This window comes from Balaenoptera acutorostrata, chromosome 3 (assembly GCF_949987535.1).
Source record: "Balaenoptera acutorostrata chromosome 3, mBalAcu1.1, whole genome shotgun sequence".
Taxonomy (NCBI): domain Eukaryota; kingdom Metazoa; phylum Chordata; class Mammalia; order Artiodactyla; family Balaenopteridae; genus Balaenoptera; species Balaenoptera acutorostrata.
In genome coordinates this window covers 111,909,375-111,931,500 of record NC_080066.1, presented here as the reverse complement: position 1 = coordinate 111,931,500, position 22,126 = coordinate 111,909,375, and the positions used below count along the sequence as shown (strand labels likewise).

General features: G+C 37.1%; 1 protein-coding gene and 1 pseudogene across 2 annotated transcripts in view; both read left to right on the top strand.

Annotated features, from left to right (window-relative positions):
* Window positions 1-22,126, top strand: part of PRKD1 (protein kinase D1) — a 329,482-nt gene that overhangs the window by 265,981 nt on the left and 41,375 nt on the right. For both annotated transcript variants that reach the window (XM_028166068.2, XM_057543615.1), the window contains exons 5-12: window positions 6,569-6,779; window positions 6,922-6,999; window positions 8,801-9,005; window positions 13,154-13,277; window positions 14,814-14,891; window positions 17,976-18,255; window positions 19,322-19,374; window positions 21,893-21,965. In XM_028166068.2, the coding sequence (XP_028021869.2) occupies window positions 6,569-6,779; window positions 6,922-6,999; window positions 8,801-9,005; window positions 13,154-13,277; window positions 14,814-14,891; window positions 17,976-18,255; window positions 19,322-19,374; window positions 21,893-21,965 (1,102 nt within the window). The remainder of the gene's footprint in view (window positions 1-6,568; window positions 6,780-6,921; window positions 7,000-8,800; window positions 9,006-13,153; window positions 13,278-14,813; window positions 14,892-17,975; window positions 18,256-19,321; window positions 19,375-21,892; window positions 21,966-22,126) is intronic.
* LOC103014195 (thioredoxin reductase-like selenoprotein T) lies at window positions 15,747-16,582 on the top strand (annotated as a pseudogene).

Genomic DNA, 22,126 nt, shown 5'->3' with positions numbered 1-22,126 from the left:
TAGAACATACTATTACTTGATTTTTCTTGTTTCCTGTGAACTTTTCCTTCATGACTTAAATGAAGGGAAGAAAATACTTTCTATTTTTATATTAACATAAAACCAGGGGATGTGAGAACTGGGAGAGACTAAAAAGAGAGGAATCCTTATTATCATCTGGAACAAGAATACCTGAGTTCATAGTTCTGCTTCTACGGGCTGTGTGATCTTGGGCAATTGATGTAGTCTCTCTATGATTCAGTTTCCTTATCTTTAAAAAACCTGGTGGTCATGAGGTTTAAATGAGTTGATGAATGTAAAGTGCTATGAAAAGAATCTGGCACATACGAAGGTTATAGAAAGTGTTTTATGTCGTTATCTAGTTCAGAGGTTTCAGACTCCCCATGACCAGATTTATTCCCCAAATCAGTTGACTGGCACAACGTTTCAGAATTTTTGGAGTCGCTAATGTTGAGAAATAGAGTTATTTCGTAAAGCAACTAGATCTTCTGTTTCTTTTGCAAAACTAAGAGGTCTGGAAACATAGGGCTTTCATACTCACAGCCATTAGCAGTCTTTGATCCATCCCTTTTCAACTGAGCCTGTCCTCTCCGATTTACTGTAGTCTCCACCATTCTCTATTGCATCCCTGACACCCATTAATATTAGCAGCCTACAGGTATTATTGATATTTGAGCTTGCCACCGTCCTCTTTCCAGAGCAAAAGGGTTCTGACAGATTTTGTTTTCATGTTGGAGATGCCCAGTAGGGATGAGGAGCAAGCAGACAAGTACAGAGAACAGTTCCAGTGGAAAATATTCCTTAGTCAGTTGTACTCTCTTAAAATTGAAACCCTGTAGAGCAAGTGTGTCAATGTTACAGTGCATGTAATACTAAATTTTTTTTAAAAGCTTATATTAACAGTCTGTATTTTGAACATCTCTACTGAAATGTCTCATCCATTATTTGCATGCATTTATTGCTTGAAGACATTCATTTTTGTTTAGTTCAAGCAATGCTTATTACTTATCTTTACCAGGCACTTCTTTCCATTAACAGAGGACAAACATGATTAAGACGTTGTCCTTCCCTTAGGAGCTTATTGGGTAATGATTAAGACCAAAAAGAGTCCCAAAAATGAGGAGTCCAAAAAGTGATGTCAACACGTACGCTAAAGTGTTCTCTACTTTTCTATTTCTCTTTGATTCAAGGGGAGTTTATGTTACCCCAAATCCAGTCCCCAGTATGGGTCTGTGAAATGGATTTTAGTTAATAAACATAAATATCTTAATACTGGAGAAGTTTTTACTTAAATCTTGTTTTTTTTAATAAATTTATTTATTATTATTATTATTATTTTTGGCTGTGTTGGGTCTTCGTTTCTGTGCGAGGGCTTTCTCTAGTTGCGGCAAGTGGGGACCACTCTTCATCGCGGTGCGCGGGCCTCTCACCATCGCGGCCTCTCTTGTTGCGGAGCACAGGCTCCAGACGCGCAGGCTCAGTAGCTGTGGCTCACGGGCCCAGTTGCTCCGCGGCATGTGGGATCTTCCCAGACCAGGGCTCGAACCCGTGTCCCCTGCATTGGCAGGCAGATTCTCAACCACTGCATCACCAAGGAAGCCCCTGAATCTTGTTTTTTATACAGTGACTTTCATCTCTCAGGAAGTCTTATGTTCGATTTTTCCATAAATGACAACAAGAAACCACAAGTAAGGGCAATTTTTCCCCTCTGTTTTCTAGCTTAACTAATAAAGAGAATTCATTTTGAACTGTGAAGTGGAATATACCTTGTTGGGAAATTGTTTCAGAGTCCTGTTGAATGTTTAAAGATGTGCTGGCAGTTGGAGTTTCCATAATGTAATCTAACCAGTCATTTCCTGGGATGGTTCCAAACTTGCTGAGTCATCAATTTAATATACCAGGTTAAAGAACAAATTCAGTCTCTAGAAAAGCAAGATGCCTTGCCTCTGTAAGTAGGTGTTCAGTGCACATAGTTTTAACTTTGGCAGTCATTTCAAATGAAATATTGTTAGCATGAGGATGTTACAGACACTTCAGGAAACCACAGTCTTTTAAAAAATATTTAATGTGTATAATCTTTATTTAATATCTAATCCCGTCTTTAAATTCAGCTTTCATCATTTTTTTGTTCTCATATTCTCTCTTATCTATGATATGATACCTCTTACGATGAGAACAAGAGATCTTCATATTTTTCATCATCTATAATTTGCCAAATCCGATCATTTACATCAATCCATCCCAATACCATATTGTACAGTGATGTCAGTTCTCACAGAAGTTCCACACCTGTAATGTGATCCAAACTCCTCCACTCAGGAAAAGAACAATTCTTAGGACCGATGGCTAATGTAAAAATGTAAATTTTTAGAAGCGTGTCCTCCTGCAAGTGCCTACCATAATTATAGAGAAGAGAATTTTATATCTGTTCCGAGTTTTGAGCCAGTTTTTGCTCTGCACATAATAATGAAGCAGAATGAAACAAAATGTTGCTGTTCCCTTTCCAAAACATGTCAACTTTCCTCCCTGTTCCCTTGAAAAAAAAAAAAAAAAAACCCTCATTCTGCAGATTGCCCAGGTTCACCAAACACACAGTGCCAAACTGGAGCAGCAAGTAACAGTGGAAATGAATTTAAACACCATTTAGTTAACCTAGTAAAACTAGTGTTGATGGGTAAGAGAGAGTTTTCTCTTTACCAGAATTAAAGAAAGATTTTATTTAAAACTGTAAAGTTCTATACACATTATAATTAAGTATAAAAATATACAAATAAATAAAAAATAAAATGAAGTTAATGAAGAAATACAATGATACCATATCTCTTTACTTTGCATAATAATGCATAACATCCATAAAAGCTGTTACTTAAGTCAACATTACCCTTTGAATTGCTAAGTCTACTTTCATATTGAAGTTATCTTAAAGTCCAAGCTAGTTGGATTTAGATCAATGACATTTTTTAAACCATCCCCTGTTTCATTTAAAATTACTAATTTCTGAATTTTTGCCTACTCTGTAGCTTGATGCATCAAACAAAAATACTGTAATTATGGATTTCTGGTGTATATACCTTCAAATAAAACTGCACATAAAAATTGAAATTACAACTAGTAACTTTATTAAAATAGTAACAGAATATGAATTATTAATCAAAATCTATCACTGATTCTGAAAATCCTTAGAAGCATTTAGTTTGCTTTCATATTATTGGAAGGAATAATTGGCAGGATTCCAGAAATGATGGTTTTTAAACATTTATGTAAACAGTGATATATAGATAGATATTATAAATATAAATTTATATTACAGGTCAATGGCCTTGTTTCATAGGATCTTATTTTTCTGTTTGTTTTACAATCTGTTATATATCAATAAAAGGTTTTTTTCACACTTTGAAGAATGGATAAATATCTCAATAAGCATTTACAAAGTCATCAGATAATGACCCAGTCTTCTCTTTTTGTCTTAGCTCTTAGATTTGCTTCATGACAGGGAAAAGCACGTACAAATGTATATGTGTAAACTCCTGAAACATAGAATACAGTTCTGCAGACAAAACTTCCCTTTCCCAAAGTGTTTATCAAGTAAAATTAAACAACTCAGTCTCCTTCCAGCAATAAATCAGTTCCCACATGCATGTACCCATCTCAATATTGTAAAACTTTACTTTTTCATTTAGAAATAGAGGTCACATTGAAAATGATTGATTATATTTGGAACCATAAGAAAGGGGAATGATAAGTATTTCTGGTTGTGTTACTAGTTGATTTTAATTTTAAAATGTCATAAATGATAAGAGGACACTTTATTAATGCTGTGAAAATCTTAAGTTGCTATTGTATCTTAAATGCTATTAAAGTCTTAATTTTTGACCCTATAAATTATGCAGTTTGTGAGTTGTTATTCTGTGCCAAGGACACATGTGGCTGTGTGAATCTCATCATTGCCTGAATACATGTGTAGTACGGACTCTGGGCCACAAAGTAACAGCCAATTTCTTTTCCCTAAACTCATGTAATGTTTTAAAATTCCTTATGTAATCTTGCCTTGAAGGTAATAAATGAAATGACTTCTCAAGAATAATTCTGGTTCTTGTAGTTTATGACAGTGTTTATGTGAATGTTACCATGTTGGATGAAAAGAAAACATTCAGTTTTATCAGATTGCTTCTTGCTCTTCTAAGTGAATTTGCCCCATGGTATACTGAGTAGTCCTACATCAAACTGGCTTTGTTAACACAGCCAAGAATTAGGTCTCTTAAATTAAGGAAAATAACTGAAAGGTGATTTGGTCAACTTTTCATATGATTTTCCAAATCTGAGAACATTTTAAGTCTGCTAAGAAAGTGTGACATCACGTCAGCTTTTATTCTGAGTGTTGAAACTTTCCAACTACGGAAAAATATCACTTTTCATTTTAGTGTATGCTTAAAACTGGCCTATTGGATATGGTTAAAGCAGGGACCTAACCCTACAAATTTAATTATTTTCCAGTAAAATTCAATTCCATTGAAGATATTTATTCAATATATTTATGATTCTGGTTTGGCAAACCTTTGGCTCATCTTTAAAAGTGCCCCAGATCTCTCTGCAAGAGTTGAGCCCTTCCAGAATAATTATGCTTGGTAGTTTTATTTTACGGAATTGAAATTATAAATGTAACTGTAGACATAATATCCCTAAGTAGAACCTCATCTCAAATTTCTTTTTATTGCAGCTGGTGAATCTGCAAATCAAAAATTTCCCATTTGGTAATAAATGGTATTACCTTTTGATGCAGATAGGCATTGAAAAGGATGGAAATTGTCTGTAAATATGATTTGTTTCTCATCAGTAATTATTTCAAATTAGAAATTAACTGAGTAATGGGATAATACAAGGGCTCTAGAAGCAGACAAGTGTAGGTTCATGTTTTGGCTCCACTGTTTACTAGCATTTGACCCAAAAGAGTATATTTAAACTTTATGAGCTTAGATGCCTCAACTATAGATAACAAGGCCTGTCTTGTAAGGTGCCTAACACAGTGATTATTAAGAGTTAATACTAAGTTAAGAACTTAATAAATGAGATATATAATTATAATAACTATTAAAAAGTAATTCAGTTCTTTTATTCCAATGATTATTTTTCCTGATGATTCCCAAGTACATTTCCATGATATCAAGAGATACCATGAAATTGTTCAAAAACATTGGAAACACAGTTAAATTTATTTTATTTTATTTTTAAAAAAATTTTTATTGGAATATAGTTGCCTTACAATATTGTGTTAGTTTCTACTGTACAGCAAAGTGACTCAGCTATACGTATACATATGTTCCCTGTTTTTTTGATTTCCTTCTCGTTTAGGTCATCACAGAGCATTGAGTAGAGTTCCCTGAGCTATACAGTAGGTTCTCATTAGTTATCTATTTTATACATAGTATCAATAGTGTATATATGATACTATATACAATAGTGTATATATGTCAATCCCAATCTCCCCATTCATCCCATCTCCCCTTTCCCCCTTGGTATCCATATGTTTGTTCTCTGGTCTGTGTCTCTGTTTCTGCTTTGTAAATAAGATTGTCTATACCAACTTTTTCAGATTCCACATATATGCATTAATATACGATTTTTTTTTCCCTTTATGACTTACTTCACTTCATTTATTTTTTTTTAATCTATGTACTGGGCTGATTAATTACAAAATGAGAGACAAGAGTGCACAGAGATATAATTGTAACCGAAATATTAATATTTATGTGTCTTATATAATCCAGTAGTCACTATGTTTTTCAATTATATAAATGATAGTATAATTTTAACCCTTTACTTTTATGGTTGAGGAGTAATTTTTAATTATGTTTATTTTTTTCTTGGAGGGAATCCAAAGAAGCTGTAGGCCTTGTTCAGATGAAGTACTAGATTGGACAGATTGGGGGAATTTACTTTTCATTTTTTATCTTCCTGAACTGCTTGCATTTCTTATATGTAAAACTTTAGAAAATGTCAATGAAGTAATATATGGAGTGGGATTAAGAACCATTTTTTGGTTTGCTTTCAACTTTATATTTCTGTATTAAACTGATGAAATTGAAAAGCTGCAAATTATTTGAAAGTCCTAGAAATCAGGTTCAAATAGTCTGATCTCCAATTCTCTTCTTTTCGTACTATAAAAACAAAGTAACTCAAAAAAGAAATTAAGGGGAAATAAATTACATTAATGAACAGAAACATAGTTTTAGTTTATTCCTCTCACATTCTTAAGGATCAAACCACTAAATACAATAGTAAAATAAAAGGCAATTTAAAAATACACAAATATATTATGCTGTGTCAGGGTCACTTGCATCTTACCATATCACTCTGAGAACATCACTACTATCTGAACAGCTGGATGTGCTTTATTGGGAAAATGATTTTTCTCTTTGTGTCAGTATTTCTGCACTAGTGCTTTGGCTCAGTAATGAATATGTGAGACCTTTTGTTGGAAAATAAAATAAATAAAAATATATAAATATATAAATCAGATAGTCTCTTATATCTTATTGTCATTGTCCTTTATTGTTTTTCAAACATATAGCAAAAGTCACCATCAGAGTCATTCATTGGTCGAGAGAAGAGGTCGAATTCCCAGTCATACATTGGACGACCCATCCAGCTCGACAAGATCTTGCTGTCCAAAGTTAAAGTGCCGCACACTTTCGTCATCCACTCCTACACCCGGCCCACTGTGTGCCAGTACTGCAAGAAGCTTCTCAAGGGGCTCTTCAGGCAGGGCCTGCAGTGCAAAGGTAAGGACGATCTTGCCACCAAGTATTTGTCAACGGCCGAAGTTTGAGCCTCACCTATTTGAAATGACTCTTTTTCCCACACCTTCTCTTTCTGATGCATGCTTGGTTTTGATTTGTTTTCTTTTAAAATGATTGTGATTAGATTGCAGATTCAACTGTCATAAACGTTGTGCACCAAAAGTACCCAACAACTGCCTTGGCGAAGTGACCATTAACGGAGGTAGGTAGAAGGTCAGCTGTCACGTCTATGCTTCTTTTCCCTCTTAAGGCATGTGTCAGTTAGGACTTAGCGAGATTTTTTTACTTTTAATTTGTTTCCATTCAGATACTCGTGACCCAGACCAAAGTAAATTACGGCCTCTGTCCTACTTTACTGTAAAAAAGCACCCATCATTGCATTGTGATAAAGACCAGAGATTTTCTTGATTTTTACGTGGTGAACCAGCTAGTACTGAAAACTTGGATATCCAGGATTTCTTCCCCAGCTCTCTTATTTTTCTACACCTATTCTAGTTCGTTCAGAAGCATAGAAATTGTTGGAATGCCTCCCAGTTATAGCTATCAGTCTCGTCCTCCATCCTTTTCATTCCCAGCACTGAGACAGAAGTTAACTTTTCTTCCCTGTCTGTCAAGGAAGGGAAGAATCACAGAAATTGACCTACCAGGAAATAGTTACAACTTTCTTCCTCCACCCGCTTACTATTCCCATTATGTACGTGCTTGTTAACCTGCATCTTTAATAATAATAAAAGGAACTTGAATTTAGACAATTAAAAACTACATATCCTTCTCTATATTGAGGAATATTCCTTTGGGAAAACCTTAATTGTACAAATTAAGATTGAAGGAATTCTAAGAAAACCGCTATGTCCTAAAGGAACAGCTCTCATTTTCTTCCCTGGTAGAATTCCTGATGGATTCTGACCAAAGCATTTGACTTAGTGTCCCAGGCTGACTTTTTCCATAGATAGTAGACTGTGTTATACTTTCAGTCTGTTATCAGTTTGCTGATTCCTCTGGGAAGAAAACTGGTGATAAAAGACCGGAGAAACAGGTTGAGTATTTCTGTTGCTAAAATCCTAAAGAACAAGTGATTATGTATGTTCTCCAACTTTCTTCTCTAGAAGAAGAAGAGAAAGCTCTCTAGGAAAACATTCCCATAGTAGTTTCTGGCTTCAAGATGCATGAATTAGCTGCCAAAATCAAAAGCTTGGCAATCTTCCCACTTTCTGTGGCATATGGTATTGATTTTGTTCAGGCCCAGGAAATGTCAATGTGTACTTGATAACTAGAACCAAAGGGAAACAGTGTAGTTTATGTTATGTTGATTAATTTGCAATTGCATTTTTCCATACAGTCAGAAAAATCTGGAAAATTATGCATTTTCCAAGCTTGGCAGGCTAGGATCTCTGATCAATCTGTTTTCTAACTTTAAAGTAAGTACTTTGCCTTAGTAAGTAATTATAATTTACTACATTACCATCAGCTATATAATGACAGGATTCAGTATTACTTTGAATATCAAATATCTTAGGCTTATGTGACCATATATTAGAATCCATGATTTTAAAAGTTACTGGAATATCAAGAATCAGTGACCTTGAGTGTTCTTGCATGTCAAAGTTTCCCACATCCTTCAATGTATTTCTTTTTCCCACCAGGGCTGTACTACTGAAATAAGATTCGTATCCTCTTCACTGGTGCCTGGTATCACTTTGCTTCCTAGCACTTTGTTTCTGTCTCACCCTTGGCTTCCTTCCAAGGCTTCCCATGACTTTTCATGCTTTTAGGCTTAGGGGCACAGAAAAATGAGCATCTGCTCGTAAAATTATATATTCATCCTCTCATACATTCAGGTGATTATGAACTAAAATTTAAAAGGAAAGTGAAAGAAAAGAAAAATTCACATAACTATATTTTTAGGGCTTCCAATTGATTTGCTTTAGGATTGCCTAACTTTCTCTTAAGTCCTGGCTCCAGGATTCCAGGCTTATCTTCATGGGCACCAAACAATTTTTTAGATTTGCTTAGCCCTGGGGCAGAGTCTGATGTAGTCATGGAAGAAGGGAGCGATGACAATGACAGTGAAAGAAACAGTGGGCTCATGGATGACATGGAAGAGGCAATGGTCCAAGATGCTGAGATGGTCATGGCGGAGTGCCAGAACGACAGTGGGGAGATGCAGGATCCAGACCCAGACCACGAGGACTCCAACAGAACCATCAGGTGAGGGCTGCAACCCCAGTCTTGGTCAAACAGGGGAGCCCCAAGTGGTATGTACTTTTTAAAGCTCTTTGATATTTTAATCTGTTATAGAAGAAACTTAAAGTGTGCCTTCACAGGCATACCTCGTTTTATTGCTTTAATGCACTTCACAGGTATTCCGTTTTTTTTACAAGTTGAAGGTTTGTAGCAACCTAGGGTAGTGCACGTCTATCAGTGCCATTTTTTCCGCAGCGTTTGCTCACTTTGTGTCTCTGTGCCACATTTTGGTAATTCTTACAAGATTTCAAACTTTTTCCTTATTATTATATTAGTTAGGGTAATCTGTGTTTAGCAGTCTTTGAGGTTACTATTGTTATTGTTTTGGGACACCACAAACCATGCCAGTATAATACAGTATACTTAATCGATAAATGGTGTGTGTGTTCTGACTGCCCCACCAACCAGCCTTTCTCCAGCCTCTCTCCACTTCCTCAGGCCTCCCTACTCCCTGAGATACAACAATATTGAAAGTAGGCCAGTTAATAACCCTACAATGGCCTCTCAGTGTTCAAGTGAAAGGAAGAGTCACACGTCTCTCACTTTAAATAAAAAGCTGGCAATAACTAAGATTAGTGAGGAAAGCATGTCGAAAGCTGAGATGGGCCAAAAGCTAGGCCTCTTGAGCTAAACAGTCAGCCAAGTTGTCAATGCAAAGTAAAAGTTCTTCATAGAATTAAAAGTGCTACTTCAGTAAACATGTGAATAATAAGAAAGCAAAACAACATTATTCCTGAAGGAAAAAGTTTCAGTGGTCTTGATAGAAGGTCAAACAAGCCACAACATTCCCTTAAGGCAAAGCCTAATCCAGACCAAAATCCTAACTCTTTTCAATTCTGTGAAAGCTGAGAAAGGTGAGGAAGCTGCAGGAGAAAAGTTTGAAGCTAGTAGAGATTGATTCACAAGGTGTTTAAGGAAATAAGCCATCTCCATAGCATAAAAGTACAAGGGTGGGGGGGGAAGCATTATAGATATAGAAGCTTCAGCAAGTTACCAAAAGATCTAGCTAAGATAATAAATGAGGATGGCTACACTAAACATCACATTTGCAATGTAGATGAAACAGCCTTATAATGGAAGACAGTGCCATCTAGGACTTTCACAGCTAGAGAGAAGATGATGCCTGGCTTCAGAGCTTCAAAGGACAGGCTGACTCTGCAGCTGGTAACTTTTAAGTTGAAACCAATGCTCATCTACCATTCTGAAAATCTTAGGGCCCTTAAGAATTACACCAAATCCACTCTACTTATGCTCTGTAGATGGAACAACAAAGCCCGGATGACAGCATATCTGTTTACAACATAGTTTACTGAATATTTTAAGTCCACTGTTGAGACTTATTTCTCAGAAAAAAAATATTCCTTTCAAAATGCTACTGCTCACTGACAATGCACCTGGTCACCCAAGAGCTCTGACAGAGATGGACAATGAGATTCATGTTGTTTTCATGCCTGCTAACACAACATCCATTTTGCAGCCCATGGATCAAGGAGTAATTTCAACTTTCACGTCTTATTATTTAAGAGATACATTTTGGAAGGTTATCACTGCCATAGATAGATGGCTGTTCTTCTGATGGATCTGGGCAAAGTCAACTGAAAACCTAATGGAAAGGATTCACCATTCTAGATGCCATTAAGAACATTCATGATTCATGGGAAGAGGTCAAAATATCAACATTAGCAGGAGTTTGGAAGGAGTTGTTTCCAAACCTCACGGATGACTTTGAGTGGTTCAAGACTGCAGTGGAGAAAGTAACTGCTGATGTGGTGGAAATAGCATGAGAACTAAAATTAGAAGTGGAGCCTGAAGATGTGACTGCAATGTCATGATAAAACTTTAAGAGTTGAGCAGAGGAAGTGGTTTCCTGAAATGGAATCTACTCCTGGTGAAGATTCTGTGAAGTTTGTTGAAATGACAACAAAGGATTTAGGATATTACATACATTTAGTTGATAAAGCAGTAGCAGGGTTCGAGAGGATTGACTCCAATTTTGAAAGAAGTTCTGTGGGTAAAATGCTATAAAACAGCATTGCATGCTACAGGGAAATCATTCGTGAAAGGAAGAGTCAATCGATGTTGCAGACTTTATTGTTGTCCTATTTTAAGAAATTGCCACAGTCATACAAGCCTCCAGCAAACACCATCGCATCAGTCCACAGCCGTCAACAACAAGGCAAGACTCTCCACCAGCAAAAAAATTATATCTCCCCTGAAGGCTGAGGTGATGGTTAGCATTTTTTAAAGCAATAAACTAATTTTTAATTAAGGTACATACATTGGTTTTTTTAAGCGTAATGCTATTGCACACTTAATAGACCACAGTATAGTATAAGCATAACATATATACACTGGGAAGCCAAAAAATTCATGTGACTCGCTTTATTGCCATATTTGCTTTACCTCTGTGATCTGGAACCAAACCTGCAATATCTCTGAGGTATGTCTATAATTTGTTTATAAATGAGCTGTGTACTGTGGAGGAGACTCCTAACTTTGGAATTAGGAGGTCGGGATTCCCTTGGAGAAATGTAGTTTGCATCCTTTCCTGGTATTGCCTCATCCTTTGACCCATTTTCTTTTGCATGTGAGGGTTACATGTATGTGCAAATGACAAATTTACTACTAAGTTAATATTTATTCAAAGCTCATTGTGTAAGGGTAAGCTGGGACGAAGTGAGAGAGTGGCATGGACATATATACACTACCAAATGTAAAATAGATAGCTAGCGGGAAGCAGCCGCATAGCACAGGGAGATCAGCTCGGTGCTTTGTGACCACCTAGAGGGGTGGGATAGGGAGGGTGGGAGGGAGACGCAAGAGGGAGGAGATAAGGGGATATATGTATAGCTGATTCACTTTGTTATAAAGCAGAAACTAACACACCACTGTAAAGCAATTATACTTCAATAAAGACGTTAAAAAAAAAAAAAGCTCATTGTGTGCACATACAGAGATCAGGGATCAACCTCAGCGGACAACATCTATTTTTATAGCTGGCCCCTATTACAAATATCACATACGTCTGGACCTTACTGTTCTTGATGTTATTTCAGAAGTGTGTGGAGTTTCATATTTGTCATCTAATTATCTGTACTTTTTGATCTGTAGATCATCCCATTTTTTATATTAGTGGTCAGCACACTATGGCCGAATCAGGCTGCTGCCTGTTTTGTGATAAAGTTTTATTGGAACATAGCCAGGCCCGTTCATAGCTATGGCTATGGCTGCTTTTGCACCACAATGACAAAGTATTCTGCAAAGCCTGAAATATGTATTACCTGGCTCTTTGCAAAAATAGTTTCCAAACCTCTGATTTATGTTATAAAGTGTATTCAAACTTTTGTGTCCATTTTACAAATGCCATATTCATTGACTGACTGAAATTGTTCATGAGAGGAGAGCAATAAAATAATTGGATTTTATTCCATTCAATAACATGAGAAATATTTTTAAAATACTGGAAAATATTAGTCTTATGACCCCACTGTCTTTCAAAGGTGTACATTTCTTTAGTATCAAAAGATTGGTGTGGGCAGGTGGGCCTGTGGTTGGAGGCAGTGAAGGAGAGAGGAAGACACAGAGACAGAAAAGACAGAGAAAGAAAGAGACGAAGGACGGGCATAATTCCATGAGCAATAGTTGTTTAAAAGACAGTTTCAACAGCAGGTTCTAATTTTTGTGAAATTATCCAGAGAGAGACTGAAATTCACAGTAACTGATATTATCTCTAAATGATTAATATTATGGCTGTAATATGTAGCAAGCAAATAAGCGTTCATGTGTGATTCTGAATACTGTGGCCTCAGTACACTAAGACTGTAATCTACCCAATGTTCAACCCCAAAACTGAACCCCATGCAGTTCAACCTGAAAACCGAGGTGCTTATTATCCTCCCTCAAGATTGTTAAGGTGTACCTATAAAGCGCCTCTCACTCTTCAGAGTAATCCAGATTCTGAACTATGGTACTCTGGCAGTACCGTTCACTAAAAATGGGATATGAAATTTTTTTTGACTTTCACTTTGAAATAGCTGAAGTAAGGTTGTATGCAGGAAAAGAAGATCTGTATCTGAAAACATTTCTTTCCTAAAATATTTTGACTTTTCAAGTCCATCAACAAGCAACAACATCCCACTCATGAGAGTAGTGCAGTCTGTCAAACACACGAAGAGGAAAAGCAGCACGGTGATGAAAGAAGGATGGATGGTCCACTACACCAGCAAGGACACACTGGTAAGATCCACAGCAAGAAATTTTCTCTTGTCTTGCGAGCTTTAATTAGAGGAACTGCTGATGCCCTGTCAAGACTGTGGGACGTCTGGGTTACCAGGAGCAAACCTCAGTGCAGGCAGGGGACCGGACTAGGGCAGTACGTTCACAGTCTCTGAGTGTCCCAAGTAGTTGAGCAAACAACTGAGTTAGAAAAAAGTGTAGACAGCAATCTCAGGGAAACAAACTCATTTCCCTCCATTACTTGAGATGATTTCCCAACAACTTGAATGTCTTGCCTGCCATTTTACAGGCTTGCTTTCAGAACACTCCTCTGTGATTCAGGTTTTTTTTTTAAAGCACTGCATTTTAGGGAGAGAAGAAACAATGATAACTATTATATACTTCTTAAATCCTTAGGTGTTCACTTAAAAGCTGACCTATTCAGAAATACAGGAATCCTATATTTTATTAGATAAAAGACAACACATTTTAATTTTTTCATATAGTCTGAGTAGTTCATTACTTCTTATTTTCCTAATGGTTGATGAATGAGTTTGTGCATGTGTGTTAGAGAGAAAAAAATTTGGTGTATGTTTCAGTTAAGCTAATTGACATTTAGTGCTAAGCTTCTTTCTCAGCTATTGGTAGTGTTTTCCTCATCACCCCCTAGCTATAGGATTCCTATCATTTCTTTAGATAAATGGACGTCTATAAACTAATCGCTCTAGCTATAATCTCAACCTTCTCTTCTGGAGAGAGGTTTACATGACTTACTGTAGGACTCAACTGAATACCATCCCGTCCTTCCTAGACATGATAAAATATTTGAAGCATATTTAGTGTATTTGACTGGTCTAAGATAGGTTGTGGAAGAGACCAAGAATAGTATTAGGGCGTTTTGGTCTAAAAAGAAGAAACACATACACACATACAGACACACAAGGACCTGATCACCAAATCATAGAAGTTTAGATCTGCAGTGAGCTTAAGAGAGGATCGAGTTATTGATGCACTCTCCTGATGTTGTTAAGTTGATGCCATGGAGTGAACCTTGCCATCCTACAGAACATTCTTTAGTTCTGCTGTAACAGTCAGAGCCCTTCCATCTCTAATGGAAGCCAGAATACCTGGCTGGATCAGCATGGCATGCCTTATGTTCTAAAATAATAAGAATATATAAATATTATATCTCCTGTTAAGCCTTTTTATTTTATTACAGCTACAAATCCACCTTTAGCTCTTCAAGCCATCAAATGAATTTTAAAATGGAGTTTTCTATTTAATATACATGCAGTAAGTACCAGGCACTGCTTGGGTGCTAATACATCTTCTCCTTTATTATTCATAACTCTCGGATGTAGACACAGAAACTCACCACACATTTGCTGAGTAGTCACCTTCTAGAGTCTTGAAATTGAGTGTTAGTCTTCCTGGTCCAAAGCCCATGCACTTTCCACCATTGAATCTTATGTCCCCAGTGGGAAAATGTTTTGATTTTTATCTATCTTGGATATTTTTTAAGTTTTTAAAAGATACTAAATCCAACTTCTGTTTCAGCGGAAACGGCACTATTGGAGATTGGATAGCAAATGTATTACCCTCTTTCAAAATGACACAGGAAGCAGGTACTACAAGGTAAGGGTGCCTCTTTCCTTGACTGAAGTTTCACGCCCCCTCTTTCTTTCTCATGGGAGTGTAGAGTATCAGAAATACAAAATACATCCAACAGACATGACTCTTTTGGAGCTTGCTCCAAAGGATATTTTTTCTTCTCTGTAGTTTACACATTTGGGGGGAATCAGGTTGTGACCCCATGTTAGTCATCTGTGAATTTCAAATATCCCTGTGGAATGCTTCTGGCCCCATGTGATGGTGGGGCAGGAGGGGAAGGGGGAGAGAAGAAGCTTAACTGACTATTTTAGCAGAGATGTGTGATTTAACTAGAAAATTCAAGGTCACAGAAGATTAGCGAGAAGTAAATTCCTGAAATCTGTTCTATCCAACTTTCTTTGTTTTGTTTTGCATCTGTAGCCTTGCAGTACGTCACTGGGGGTTAAGAAACATTGTATGATTTCTCCATGTGTTGTCAATATTCACAAGGAACACTTTCCTCTAAAAAAAAATTTGTCAGCTATTTTCATTCTGTCTCTCTACCTGAAATAATACAGGTGTCACATAACGTTATCACCCAGTAAAACATGGTTCCAAAAGAAATTCATACTGAAGACAGTATATACTTGCTCCTTCAAGATTAATGCAGCCTCAGGCATAGTTGGTATCATTCTCAATGGCCCCTTTACACAGATCTAACAGAAAAAGGAGACCTCGTTAACTTTTCAATTAAAAATTTGTTTTAAAAGTTATTATTTCTTAGTCACTCTATACCTCCTGGAAGACAATGTGGTGATTAATTTTTTTAGTATCTATATTGTCTTAAAAGCAACTACTTTTAGAGTCTGAGGGCGACCGAAATGGCTGGCTTGTTTTAAGATGCGGCTTCTGCTACTTCTCCTGGTGGCGGCGTCGGCGGTGGTCCGGAGCGATGCCTCGGCCAACCTGGGCGGCATACCTGGCAAGAGATTAAAGATGCAGTACGCCACGGGGCCGCTGCTCAAGTTCAAGATTTGTGTTTCCTGAGGTTATAGGCGGGTGTTTGAGGAGTACACATGGGTTGTTAGCCAGTGGTACCCAGGCATCCTCATTGAAGGAGAGAATTACCTCCCTCAACCAATATATGGACACATAGCATCTTTCCTGTCTGTCTTCAAGCTAGCCTATTAATTAGGCTTAATAATGGTTGGCAAGGATCCTTTTGCTTTGTTTGGCATGCAAGCTCCTAGCATCTGGCAGTGAGGCCAAGAAAATAAGGTCTATGCATGCATGATGGTCTTCTTCTTGAGCAACATGATTGAGAACCAGTGTATGTTAACAGGTGCATTTGAGATAACTTTGAATGATGTACCTGTGTGGTCTAAGCTGGAATCTTGTCGCCTTCCATCCATGCAACAGCTTGTTCAAATTCTTGGCAATGAAATGAAGCTCAATGTGCATATGGATTCAATCCGACACCATCGATCATAGCCCCACCTATCAGCACTGAATACTCTTTTACATTAAGGGATTTGTGCAAGAGCAGCGTGACTGACATTATGAAGGCCTGTACTGAAGACAGCAAGCTGTTAGCACAGACCAGATGCTTTCTTGGCAGGCTCGTTGTACCTCTTGGACAACCTCAATGCAAGGCAGTTTTTCAGTGCTAGCACATTTTGGAATTCTGCACATTCGTGGAGTGCAATAATACTGTATAGTTTTTTTTTCTTCCCCAAGTCCACTCGGTTAATAGTTTTTTTAAAAAATGCAGACATTACTACTTGTACTTCTTTTTGTCTCAGTCATATTTGAAAAAGTAGAAAACTGAGTTGCAATTTGATTTTTTTTTTCAAAGATGTCTATTAAGTCTGTTGTGATTTTATATGAATTTTCCTTTTTTATAGTTTAAAATTGATCTTTTTGGGACTAGAGCTGAAGTTCCCAAATACTTTATAAGAGTTTATCAGACATCTCTAATTTGGTCATGTCCAATCTATATAGTTTTCAAAATACTGCAGATTGTGGACAGCACATTGTATAAGATTATGAGGGGAAATCCTATATCCAGAGTACTCTACCAATTTGTGTATGTGTGTGTGCGCGTGTGGGATTATGCGAGAGCTACTAAAAGACCAACCACTTTTTAAATCCTGTTAATGTAGTTCAAGTGTCCTGCCTTGACCGTCAATTTAATGAGTTGATTAACTGGGCTTTTTTTTTTTTTTTTTTTTTTAATTTATTTATTTAATTTATTTATTTATTTATTTTTGGCTGTGCTGGGTCTTCGGTTCGTGCGAGGGCTTTCTCTAGTTGCGGCAAGTGGGGGCCACTCTTCATCGCGGTGCGGGGACCGCTCTTCATCGCGGTGCGCGGGCCTTTCACTATCGCGGCCCCTCCCGTTGCGGGGCACAGGCTCCAGACGCGCAGGCTCAGCAGCTGTGGCTCACGGGCCCAGCCGCTCCGTGGCATGTGGGATCTTCCCAGACCAGGGCTCGAACCCGTGTCTCCTGCATTAGCAGGCAGATTCTCAACCACTGCGCCACCAGGGAAGCCCGATTAACTGGGCTTTTATACTTAACTCAATAAAAAACTAAGCAGATGTAAGTTAAAAACAAAACAAAACGAAACAAACAAACAAAAAGCAACTACTTTTAAAACCACTCTCTGTGGTTTTTCTCATTAAAACTATTCATGTGGCTTTATTATTATATTAACATCTATCAAATCAAATTGTATGATTCATTTTCAGTGCCTTAAAGAATAGTTGAAATTTAAAAACAGCTGCGCATACCCAAATGCATTTCAAAAGGGTCATGATTTTACCTCACCATTATAAAAATTATCATTTACATTCTAAGTCTTAGATTTTGATGCAGGTTCAAAATTATTATTCTTATTCTTACCACATGAACATAGTAAAAAAGTCACTTGAATTTTTCTGTAGAAAGGAGATGATAAGTTTTCCCCTACTAAAGGTATTTTTGTATTTTTCTTAGTAATATTCTGTGTCTTATGAAACCATTTGATGGCTGATTGTAATGCCATTGCTCACATGTCCCTGGCATGAATTTTATTTGAAAGTTTACATAGTTTTGATAAACTGCATTTAACACACTCTTTCTTCCACAGGAAATTCCTTTATCAGAAATTTTATCTCTGGAACCAGCAAAACCATCAGCTTTAATCCCTAGCGGGGCCAGTCCTCACTGTTTTGAGATCACTACAGCAAATGTCGTGTATTATGTGGGGGAAAATGTGGTCAATCCCTCCAGCCCACCACCAAGTAGCAGTGTCCTCACCAGCGGCATTGGTGCAGACGTGGCCAGGATGTGGGAGATGGCTATCCGGCATGCCCTCATGCCCGTTATTCCCAAGGGTTCCTCCGTGGGTTCAGGAACCAACGTGCACAGTGAGTCTGCTAGTTTTCTGACTGTCTTTAGAACCGGTGAAGAGAGACTCTTTGGGGATGATTTATTTTATTGGCAAACATAGGGTCTCCAAATAAAAGCTGCTGCTACACATACTAAGATATTTCATTCATTAAATGATCCTATTTTATTTTTCATTTTATGTTAAAATTTTGAACAAATGCATGTCAACCCAATATATTAGGCAATAGCAGAAACCTAGAGCTGTTGGTCATAAAAATAAGAAGTAATCTAGTCAGCTTGAGCTTGACCTGGAATGCCAGTCATGCCATTTGCAAATGTGAGTTAACATGTGTCCTCAGAACCACCTAATATGCTGTTCCGGGCAGGATGCTTAGTGTGCAAAGTACCTGGAAACTCTTGATCATTTTATCCCAGGAAGAAATCTCTGTTCATTGTAGAATGAGATAAATTTTACCAAAATGCAAACAGGATCAAGTATTGAGGATGAATTTGTAAAAGATATTTTAGAGGAGTATCTATTTAAAATGCAACATAAAATCTTATAATGGCTATTAATAATGAAGCCTATGGCAAAAAGCCCTCTGTTTTCACATCACAGTGTGTTATCTGATGATCTATCACAACTTTTTAATTGATCTCTACAACCAATGTACATATTAATAGAATATATATGCCTAGTTGGGTGCTAAGCATTTTATGTGAGGTCTCTATTTTAATGCCTAAAATAACCCCAATAGGTGGATGTTAATGATTAGCCTGTCTTACAGGTGAGGGAATCAGGCCCTAGAGACATTAAGTTGTCTCAGCTTGTACCAGAGTTACGAAATGGCGAACCAGTATTTGAACCCAAGTCTTTATGACGCCTAACTCTAAACTGACAAAATATTATTATTTTTCAAAGCCAAGTACAGAGTAAATCTGTAACTGTAAAAGGAAAGAAACATTCTAATAGACATTTTTCTAGAAAAGTCTAATTATTATGGTTTTAAAACAGCCCTGCAGCTTGATTAATAAGCTTGTATTTACTTGTTTTGCTATTATCTCTCTTACTTATTTTGTGTATTTTTTAACATGTATTTCCAGGAGATATTTCTGTGAGTATTTCGGTATCAAACTGCCAGATTCAAGAAAATGTGGTGAGTGTGTACCTACTAATATAAAACTTGGTACTGTGATCCTTTATTTGAAAATAAGAGCATCATAAAATACATTTTTATTGATCTGAAATTTTAATTTTCTAGTGTTGTCTAGAAAATAAAATAGGGTCCTTTAGGATGTTTTTCTTCTATAAAATTTTAGAAACATTACATTGTATCAATTCTCTTAGTGATTTTCTATCATCTGTTCTGTAGTGTGGAGGGTTAAATACCTGTTTTTCATCTCAGATAAACAATTATAATGCAGTGCATGACTTTTCACATGTTTGCGCATCTTGGTACTGGAATTTTAAATGGTTGATACTATGTAATACCAGATAAAATGAAATAAATTCTTTGAGTTGCATGAATAGCTTAAACATGTCCTTATTCTCATTCCTTGATCGCTACCCAGAAGTGCTGTCGTATGACAAGGAGTTTGCATATACTCTTACAATCACTTGTACTTAACAAGGAGACCTCAGAAAGCTGCATAAATCAGATTTTATGGATCCACATTCTAGCACCCTAGTCAACTGTGCCACATAACTCCATCCTTTCAGCTCAGTTTTTGAAAATTGTATATCATACATATTATGAAATAATTTACACCCTGTCATACGTTTGCTTTTTTTGGTTATACTTTGTCACTGTAGCAAGCAGCCCAAAAGTAATAAGGCCTTTCCTACCTCATCCTGTGACTCGATCTTTCCCTCTATTTTGACTGCTATGCCTGTCACCAAAAGGAAAAAGTTTGTAGACTTACACTGATCTGAGTCTATTTTTTAAAGAATAAGCTCCATGAAACTCGATTCATCACTAGCATAGCTTTGCAACCTTTGCTAAATTGGCATAAAGTAAACTGAAAACCAAATATGATTGAGAGAATTAGGGAAACTTCATAATGAAGATTAGACATATTCTTGTTCTGTCAATCATGAGATAGATTTCTAAAGACCTGAAGGTTCCTGTTGTTCTTGCTTAGCCAGAGAAGACTTTGGGAAATACTGATCTACCTATAAGCCTCATGGGAAATTCTAGATTCCTGTGGGGTTCTTCCACCCTATTTGGCTGAAAATTCTGGGTGGCCATTGAGCTATCAGAGAAAGATGGAGTAGTAGTTTGGACTCAGGATACTGGAGTAGTATTAATGCATTTTCTTGTCTTCAGACAACCTTGAACTCTGAACCATGGATACTCTGAAGGGATCACAGGATAGAGAGAACTTGTAGTTGTTTTCTGGGGGGAAGGACAAAGGGAAAGGATAGCAATGTATGGAATATGCAGAGGGTAGGATGTGATGTAAAGGAACTTTTATTTTTGTTTGTTTGTTTATTTATTTATTTATTTATTTATTTATTTATTTTTGGCTGGGTTGAGTCTTCGTTGCTGCACGTGGGCTTTTCTCTAGTTGTGGCGAGTGGGGACTACTCTTCGTTGCAGTGCGTGGGCTCATTGCGGTGGCTTCTCTTGTCGCAGAGCACGGGCTCCAGGCACGCGGGCTTCAGTAGTTGTGACACACGGGCTCAGTAGTTGTGGCTCGCGGGCTCTAAATTGCAGGCTCAGTAGTTGTGGCGCACGGGCTTAGTTGCTCTGCGGCATGTAGGATCTTCCCGGACCAGGGCTCGAACCCGTGTCCCCTGCACTGGCAGGCGGATCCTTAACCAGTGCACCACCAGGGAAGTCCAGGACTTTTATTTTTGAAAGGACAAAGAGTACAAGGGTGGAGGATAGGCAGAGAATTCCATAGGATGTCATAGGAATACTGAAAGTGAAAAAGTATTGCATTGTGCTTTCCTGAGTGTGGTCATCAAAATCACAGGCTAAGCATAGTCATCTAAAACAGAATGCTTTACTTAGCAATTATTATTTCAACGAGGAAAGAGTAGATATTTGGAGACTTGTTAACCTCCAGAAGTGGTAAAAGTGGAAGAGTTTGGTTACCTCACAGATGAGAATTTCATCGTGGATTGTCATCTTTTTGTGGGGTCTCTGGCTCACTCACAGTGATTCCGCTCCCTCTTCCTTCACTTTAAATTCACGTGGATGTGGATGATCGATAAAGAGGCAGCCACAGTGTTTTAGCCATAAAGAATGAAGTGGTTGGAATCAGGACTCACACAGACATATGATTGGGAACCGTGATTATTTAATGTGAGATTTCTAAATAACCATTGCAATAAGCAAATCACTTTTTGAATACTGACATTATGTATGTCAATGACATATAGTTTTAAGTCTTTTTTCTCTCTAATGAAACCTATATAATTGAACATTGGAAAATTTCTGCTGCTTAAGATTAGAATAGTTGTCCAACATTACAGTATTACATTAAATTGAAGAGTGGGTTTTTAATATTATAGTTATATTGTAGATTTCATCTAGCATTTAAATTGTAATTGTTTATGTTTAAAATATTTATCAGTGTTAATGATATATTTAATAAAATTATAGAGTTTATTAGGACTAATCTTTTGTTCCACTTCATGGTTGTTTTTCTCTGGACTTGCACCTATAGGACATCAGCACAGTTTATCAGATTTTTCCTGATGAGGTACTGGGCTCTGGGCAGTTTGGAATTGTTTATGGAGGTAGGTTAATTCACTAAGTATTTTTATTAATTTAAAGTTTTTGCATTTTTGTTTAGAAAAGTAATATCTCCAAGAAAAATATAAAAGACCTATATGTAGATACATTTTTATGTATGTCTCTGTGTGTTTTACCTCTTTAGAAATTTCTCTTGAGGTAGTCA